Source organism: Chinchilla lanigera, unplaced genomic scaffold (assembly GCF_000276665.1).
Source record: "Chinchilla lanigera isolate Chin_1 unplaced genomic scaffold, ChiLan1.0 scaffold00105, whole genome shotgun sequence".
In the NCBI taxonomy this organism is placed as follows: Eukaryota; Metazoa; Chordata; class Mammalia; order Rodentia; family Chinchillidae; genus Chinchilla; species Chinchilla lanigera.
This window is the reverse complement of record NW_004955506.1, coordinates 5,452,563-5,460,657: the sequence shown is the minus strand read 5'-3', so window position 1 is coordinate 5,460,657 and position 8,095 is coordinate 5,452,563. Positions and strand designations below refer to the sequence as shown.

Genomic DNA, 8,095 nt, shown 5'->3' with positions numbered 1-8,095 from the left:
TCCTTCCTTCCTTCCTTCCTTCCTTCCTTCCTTCCTTCCTTCCTTCCTTCCTTCCTTCCTCTCTCTCTTGTTCTTTTTCTTTTGAGACAGGGCCTAACTGTGTAGCCCAGGCTGGCCTTCATCTCCCGACACCCTCCTACCTCAGCCTCCCAAGTACTAGGATTACAGGCCTGCGCCACCACACCTGACTTGTCCCTCAATTTCTTTTCTGCCATTGGATCCAGCTAATTTGCTTGGAGAGACACAAAGCAGGGACACTGGCCTGGACAGCAGTATGCACTGTGGTTTAAGAGTTTTGATTCTAGAGAGAAATCCCCCTCAGACTATATCCCGCACGGTGACTGGGGACAGCCCTCAGGGGCCAGCACGTCCCCAACAGGAGGACGGAGTCTGGGAGGGGGCCGTTGGCCATTTGCTTGGCTGAGCAAGGTCTGGGGAGGGACAGTGGGTGTGATGGACAGGGGTGTGGGGGCAGATAATGCCCGTTCTGTGGGGTCTAAGCAACTCTGGGGCAGAATAAAGAGAGGGAAGCCCACTAATTCCCCGGTATTTAGAGGAAAAAATCCTGACATTGGTTAACAGAAGAGTCAGAACGTGAAAGGGAGAAGTACCTCTCCTTGCCTGCCAAGCTGGGGAGGGAGGTGAGGTCCCGGCAGGCCACAGTGCTGAAGGGGCCGGCGGGGGAGGCTTTCCTCACAGAGCAGAGGGGAGCTGAACCTGCCTTGTGTGTGTGTGTGTGTGTGTGTGTGTGTGTGTGTGTGGCCTCCCCAGGGGGTCCACCTTCTCTGGGTTGCTCTATACTTCATGATCAAGCGCCCTAGTTGAGGGTACAAATGTGACAGACACCTCATTCGGCATTCTGCACACTCCTCTTAGGGATCCAAGAGAGAAGAGGTGAATGGGAGTCATCACTCAGAGGGGGCCTAATTCCATTTCCTCTTGTTGCCGCCTGGGCTTGGCATTGCAGGGGGGCTGTTTGGGGCACCTCCGTCCCCTGGCAGCTCTGCCCCCTCCTTCGCAGCCGCTTCTGAGGGGGCCCTTGCCTCTCTTCCCCGAGAAGTCACATGGAAACAGATTGGCGGGAGCTTGTGGGGCTGTGCCTCGCTCTGGCTTGACTTGAGAAAGTGGCAGTTGGGGGCTTCCTGGGGAGGGGTCCACGGGCTGGGGTCTGCCTGTGTCTGGCCCTGCCAGACTGCCCAGCCTCGCCAGCACTCGACCTGAGGGTGCTCGGGTGCTGGATGGCTCTGGGGCTGTGCTCTGCAAGGGTGGCTGTGGACAGGCAGGGCTGAGAAAGCTGCATCTGGCCTCCCGGGCCTGGCTTTTTCTCCTCGCTGCCCAGAGCCCGGACTCCACAGCCCCGCTGGCGTCTGCTGTGGAGACAGCACTGTGTGAAGAGCCCAGTGCGTTCATTTCTCCAGCTGTGCAAACCTGGAGGGACTCAGCTCACTCCTGAATGCCAGGGAGGTCTCTGACCTAGGGGAGGCGGGGGCTCGTGCAGTTTCCAGGAGCCAGCAGTGCGGGTTAGGGAAGAGGACAGAGAGCAGAGGAGAGAGACAGCAACAGAGAGTACATCTGGCGGGGAGATGGGCCTCGGTGGGTAATAAAAATACCCCTGTCTATAAACGTGAGGACCCATTTGTATCTCTCGCATCCCAGCTTTCCTTATTTATATGGAAATATGGCGGGCGCGTGTGTTAGTTCTGAGATGTATCGCTGGGGCCTCACAGTAAATACATTTCAATTCCGCTGACAGCGAGAGTGGGAAGCGACTCAGGGGAGCCGTGTCAGCTTGCTCTGCTGACAGTCAGGGCCAGTGGTGGCACTCGAGGAGCATGTCACTTGGGCTGGGCCATCCTGGCCAGCCTGCTCCCTCCTGTGACCTCTGTCTAGGGTGCTGCTGGGCAGAAATGTGAGTTGCATCTCTGGAGCGCCTCAGTAAGGGGCAGGGCGTTGTCCCCAGGTCTTGAACCCAGAGGGTTTCAAGCTGCCTCTGAGCCCCAGAGTTGGCAGAGATTTGCCATCCTGGTCCATAGTGAAGAGAGGCTTTAGAAAATCAGCCAAGGTGGCTGTGTATTTCACCGGGGCCACAGTGAGATTTGAGCAGGGGCAGCTCACATGTCTACATGTGGGTCACTTCTTCCACTGATATTTTGTAAGAATTGGCTTAATCCTTCCTGTGAAGGGCCGTATACAACTCCCAGCAAAGATTGGGGGGCTGTATTTCCATTGTCATCCCAACTCTGATTTCTTGCTTCTGCCAAATTATCCAGCTCCGCATCTTCCCTATTACCTCCTTGGTCCCCTTGCACTGCCCCAGGGAGAAGGGCATCCCATTGCCCTCAGCCCCCCTCCCATCCAAAAGGACCATGTGTTAACTGCCTGGCATAGCAAGCAGGTGCAGACTCCCCCTGCTCCCCACCTGGGGCACCCCCCGTGGTCCCTGCAGTGGGAGAGTCTCCCTGTCCTTGGACCCCCTCTGTCCCTGGGCCTCTCCTTCTCTTTGGCTCCCAGGCCATGCTAGGAAACCCCAGCTTCTTGCTTGAATATGCAGAGTTCTTTGTGGTCTGTCTGCTGTGGGCATCTAACTCTGCTACTCCACCCAGGGGTCAGCAAAACAAAACAGAACTTTCCCGAAGGATCTCGAAGCCAACTTTCCTGGGGTGATTCTTTCCCATTATTTTGGTCTCTAGAGGCAGTTAGGAAAGGTATAGAAACGGGAGTTAGGGGGAGGGAATCTCAGAGGCCAGGGACTCCAGCCCCCTTGTTTTACACAGGAGAGGTTGAAGCCAAGAGGACAGTGACCTGTCCCCACTTGGTCAGTGGCTGTGTAGGGACTGGAGTCCCTGCCCCAGGCCCACGTGCTGCGCCCCAGGCCCACGTGCTGCTCCCCAGCCTGTGCTGAGCTCTAGCTGTGGCCCGGAAGCTCCAGGCCTGTCCTTGCTGTTCTTGGCCCCTCTGACTATTTTGCAACCTGGGTGGTAGGGTTGGGAGCGCAGTGACTGTGAGGTCCCAGGGCAGGTGCAGACATCGAGGAGAGGCAAAGGAGGCTGGGGCTGGGCTGGGGGCCAAGGGCAGCAACGGGGGCCAGGCCGCAGGCATCTGGGGAATCCACCGACCCTGGAAGTCAGGGTGTGAGCTGGGCAGCTCTGGGTGCTATCTGCATCTCAGTGGCTGACCGGGCTCCAGGCCCATCTGGCCTGAGTGCTGTGGCCACAGCATGGCTAGACAGACCCAGATTCTAGGGAGGCTCAGTTGTGATCTTGCTTTCTGTTTTTCTTGTTTTCTCCTGTTCCCTTGGAGAAGGAGCCACTGCAGCCTGAGCCATGCATGAGCCATGGCCCACCAGGGCTGCCCAGGGAGGCTGAACAGGCTGTGCACGCCACAGCTCCCCACCAGGCTGCCACAAAATACAGGTGGCGCCTGGGAGTTCTGCAGGGCAGTGACCAGGACCGAGCACCTGAGGTCCTCCTGCTTTTCAAGCTGAAATGATGGTCACCACCTCTTCTCTTCCACTGTGCTCAAGCCCTGGCCGTCTGCTAGCTGGTGAGGATGGGCCGGGATGGAGGGTCTTGGAGGGAAGTGATCTGAGAGCTTCAGGTCGCCTGCCTCTGTGAGGGTGAAGAAGGAGGGAGCTATTTCTGTCTTGTCTGATCCCCATCTGATCGATTAACTGATGAGTGAACTGATAGAATGCGAGGGAGTGGAGAGTGGAGAGAGACCCAGGTTTGCTTTATTTAAGGCGCTAGTGAAATTTCTCCAGGCCTAACTGATTTTTTAGCAATCAGCTCAGGTTTCTGAGAGGGACGTGCAGGAAGGCCCGTGCTTCTGGGATAGCGGGCACAGGGCTTCCCTTCCTTCTGGCTCTACCTGGTGTGGCGTGGGACTTCTTGGGTGGCTCCACTTCTCCCCTTCTGCTCCCCACTCCTGCCCTGCCTGGGGCCCTGCCTCTGTTAGGGGACACTGCTCCTTCTTGAAGCTGCGGGCTGATGCCCAGAGGGAAGCATCCCGGGGCCAGTGTGTGAGTGACCCTCCCAGCTCCCGCGCATCTGACCCAGTGACCTGCCAAGAGGGGTCATGTCAGCCTGTGGAAACAGGCAAGGGCCAGGCTGATGGGACCAGGGGAAAAGGGGACAGCATCACAACAGCCCTGGTGACACAGAGGACTTCTCTTGGCTCCCTGTCCTTGCTGGCTCATTGCCTCCTGTCCCCTCTCTCCCTCCTCTGCCTCTGTTCCCAGCAGCCTGACACAAGCTCTCTTCTGCCACCTGCCAGGTGTGGTGACATTAGGCTGTAGGTTGGGGACACCAAGGCCAAGAGCAGCACGATGACTTCCCCACAGTTCCACACAGGGTTTGGTGTCAGAGAAGCCCGTGCAGCGGGCCATTCCCCAGCACATCATTGGCCCCGCGAGGCCTGCTGGGTCTCCAGCCCTTTCTTTCCTGAGCAGAGGCTGCTGTGGCTGCTGATAGCCCCAGCCCTGATGATCGCGGTGCCCCTGTGACTGAGCCTGGGAGCACCCTTGGCAGGCAGGAAGTGCCAGAATGTGACATCTCTGGAGCAGACTTTGCCCAGTGGCTGGCTGAGGCTGGGGGCGTACATACCCCAGCTCCCTTCCCTGGCCACGATGGGGTGAGTCTGAGGCCAGTCCAGCCCCGAGCAAGGCTGAGGTTATGTCTCCCATGACTCCCTCCCCAGTCCCCTCTGTGGCTCACTCTCCTGTCACGGATTATGGCTGCACTGAAGGGCTATCTCAAACCTCCAGAGGATGTAATGGCGATGGAAGGTGAGAGGCTGGGTGTGGTGTCGCATACCTGTAATCCCAGCTCTCTGTGAGGCTGAGGAAAGAGGATCACAAGATGGAACCCAGACGAGGAACTTAGCAATTTAGCAAGATTATATTAAAAATATAAAAATAAAATAAAAAGGACTGGGGATACAGCTCAGTGTGAAGGCTCTGGTTTCAATCCCCTCATCCCCCAAAAGAAGGAAGGTAGGGGTCTCTCCCCTGCCCAGGCTGGGGTGGGTGTGGGGAAGCTGCCCTTGTCAGCTGGCCTTGGAGAGCCCAAGACCAGGGTGAGATCCAGGGAAGTTCATGCTGGTTTTTTACAGTAGGGGCCCAGAGGCTGAGCAGGGGAAGTAGGGGAAGACAACAGCCCTGGGACCCTACAGCACAGCACTCCTAGGTGCATCTGAGTTACATGGGGAGCAAAGGAAGCACGGATTCCAGGGCCCTGTGCCCTAGATCTTGTAGTCAGCAGTTCTAGGCTGGCCGGGAGTTTCCAAGCTGGTGGACAACAGACCACACTTGTCGAATAATCTGATCTACAGGTATTGTCTGGAGCATGGTGTTGGGGACTTTGGAACACCTGTCCCACTGGGGACCTTCCCTTTCTCCTCCCAGTCCTGAGGTTTTCTGGGGCCTTGGATACTTCAGAGATTACATCTAAAGCTCTAGCTTACAGTCAACAAAACTGAGGCCCAGAGGATAATAAAAGTTCTCAGGGTTGCACAGCTGGTAAGGAGTAGGGTTAAGCCAATGGTTTCCCACCCAGCAAAGGGGCAAAGGGGCCTCCTGCCCCACAGGGTGATGGTTGGAACAGGCCCACTCTTCTGACCCCTTCTCTGTGGTGGCCAAGGGAGATGGGAGCCGGGCTGGGGTCATCAGGCAGCTCCAGGTGGCTTGAGGTGGTCTCCGGGCTGCTGGGCCACACCTGATGGTGCCCACACTCTGCCCACAGTGCTGGGTGGCCCCGAGTCCCGTGGCATCCTCCGAAAGATGAGTGACCTGCTGGAGCTGATGGTGAAGCGCATGGACATGCTGGCTAGGCTGGAGAACAGCAGCGAGCTGCACCGGGCCGCTAGTGACACGCACCTTGCAGCAGACAGGTGAGGGACTGGCGGGCACAGGGTGGGTGTGGGTGTATCCCTGGTGTCTGGGGCCGGGGCACAGATGCAGCGCATTCTCAGAGCACAGTCCAGGTCCTGTGAGTTGTACTAGTCCCTTTCCTGACACTGGGGCAAAATACTCTGCATCAGAAATTTAAAAGAGAGGCTTACTTGGGCTTACAGTTTCAGAGAGTTCAGTCCATGGTTGGCTGGCACCAAAGCAGAAATGGCGTGATGGAGGAAAGCTGCTCACCTCATGGTCACCAGGAAGTAGAGAAAGAAGGGGAGAGCTGAGAGTGTATCCCTCCAGCTCGCAACCCCAGCATTGACCTCCAACCAGGCCCTACCTCCTAACTGCACATTCTGGGATGAACTCACCAATGGATTCATCCACAAATGAGTGTTGTGGCCCCCTGACAAGTCATCACCTTCAAAAACATGAGACTTTCTCAACTGTAATCCAGTCTTTGCCAGGTGAGGTGGCGCACACCTGTAATCCCATCACTTGGGAAGCTGAGGCAGGAGGATTGCCACAGGTTCGAGGCCAACCTGGGCTATATAGTGAGTTCAAGGCCAGCCTGAACTACATAGTGAGACCCTGTCTCAAAAAAATTCAAAAGAATCAAACAAAGAAAAAATTCCCAAAACAAAACGCCAGTCTTTCCCATTTTTGTGCATGTAGAACAAACTGTAAGAATGCAAAAACAACCCCATAATCTGGTATGAGCCGGAGTGCAGGCTCCTGCCCCCCAAGTTTAACTATCATTGACATTTTGCCACTTGCAGACTTTTTCCCATTTTAAGTTAAACATCACAGGTGAACAGAGAAGGCCCTTTACTGCTCCCAGAGAGAAGCAGGCTTCCTGTTCACCGTGCGGACTTTTACACATGTGCATAATTGCAAGCACAGGGTGTGCACACACCTATGTAGTATTTGGTTTAAGCACATTTTACATACGTAGCATTCACAGCTCATACCCTGCAGCCTGTTTTTCTCCCCCTAAGGGTTGTGCTGGTTTTGAGCTTGGGCCATGCAGAGCACATGGCGATGCCAGTGGACCCTGGACCAAGTGGAATTTCCTGGTTTATTTATCCTACCTGTTCTCCTCCTCAGTCAGCAGAGTCACAGAATTTGTGCTGCTTCCCCGTGTGCCTCAGTAGCATCCCAGGAACCCCAGTTGTATGAGATCCAAATGGTGTGAGTAGGCGTGGTTCTTTCTCTCTTTCTCTCTCGTGTGCCTCAGTAGCATCCCAGGAACCCCAGTTGTATGAGATCCAAATGGTGTGAGTAGGCGTGGAGGAATCTTCCACCTCTGCAGATGTGGTAGAGAAGTGAGGCTCCAGGCATTTCTAAAGCATGGAGCTGGGTGACATGGGGTGAAATGCTGGTGTGTGATCCTGGTCCTGGGAGCCCTGGCCAGCCCGAGGAAGGAGGGCCGTGACTGAAGGACCCTCCTGAGTCAGGCCGGGACCCAGCACGCCCTTTGGCCTGGTGTTTGGAGAGATCCCTTGCCACTTGGTCTTCCCGTTCTGAGTTACTGGCCTTGAGCCCAGCAGCTCTGGAAGTTCTCTTCATAAGTGTCTTTAGTTACACTGTTCTGGCGGCCTTGATGTCCTGAATCAACCAAACAGTTCCCTTTTGTGGCTTTTTGGATGGTGCCAGATCCACTGAGTAAGGTAGATGAGGAAGACACATTGGAATGTCTTTATTTGGCAGAAATTGCCGTAAATGTTTTAGATGAATTTCGGGACTTGAGACAGCTACAAAAAGATACTCACAAAAGAAGACTTCCAGAAATGTTTCAGAAAGTGGCAAGAATGATGGGATAAGTGTGCTCAAAGCAAAGGGGAGGATTTTGAGGGGGATTACTAATAATGTGTCTTCTACTGTAATTTTAAAAATGTAAACATTCTATCTTTTGATCGCACCTCACGTTTGGGCTTGATCGTGAGTGATGGGGCGAAGTCAGGCTCACACGGAGGCGGGAGGAGTGGGGGAAGCGGAGAGCGCAAGGGCAAAGGCCCTGGGGAGGAGCTCACTTGCTGTGTTGGAGGAAAGAGGCCGTGTGAGGCCAGTAGGGCGTAGTGTGGTGTGGAATGGTGAGGCCAACAGGGCCGGATCATGTAGGGCTTTGTCAGCTATTTTAAGAGTCACAAGAAGTTGGGGCTGGGGATTTAGCTCAGCGGCAAAAGCGCCTGCCTGGCAAGC

At 55.4% G+C, this 8,095-nt stretch overlaps 1 protein-coding gene across 2 annotated transcripts in view; it reads left to right on the top strand.

Moving 5' to 3' along the window:
* Mgat5b (mannosyl (alpha-1,6-)-glycoprotein beta-1,6-N-acetyl-glucosaminyltransferase, isozyme B) overlaps positions 1–8,095 on the top strand; it is a gene marked incomplete at its 5' end in the record, with an annotated part of 74,348 nt that overhangs the window by 18,237 nt on the left and 48,016 nt on the right. For both annotated transcript variants that reach the window (XM_005407407.2, XM_005407406.2), the window contains 1 exon segment: positions 5,739–5,886. In XM_005407407.2, the coding sequence (XP_005407464.1) occupies positions 5,739–5,886 (148 nt within the window).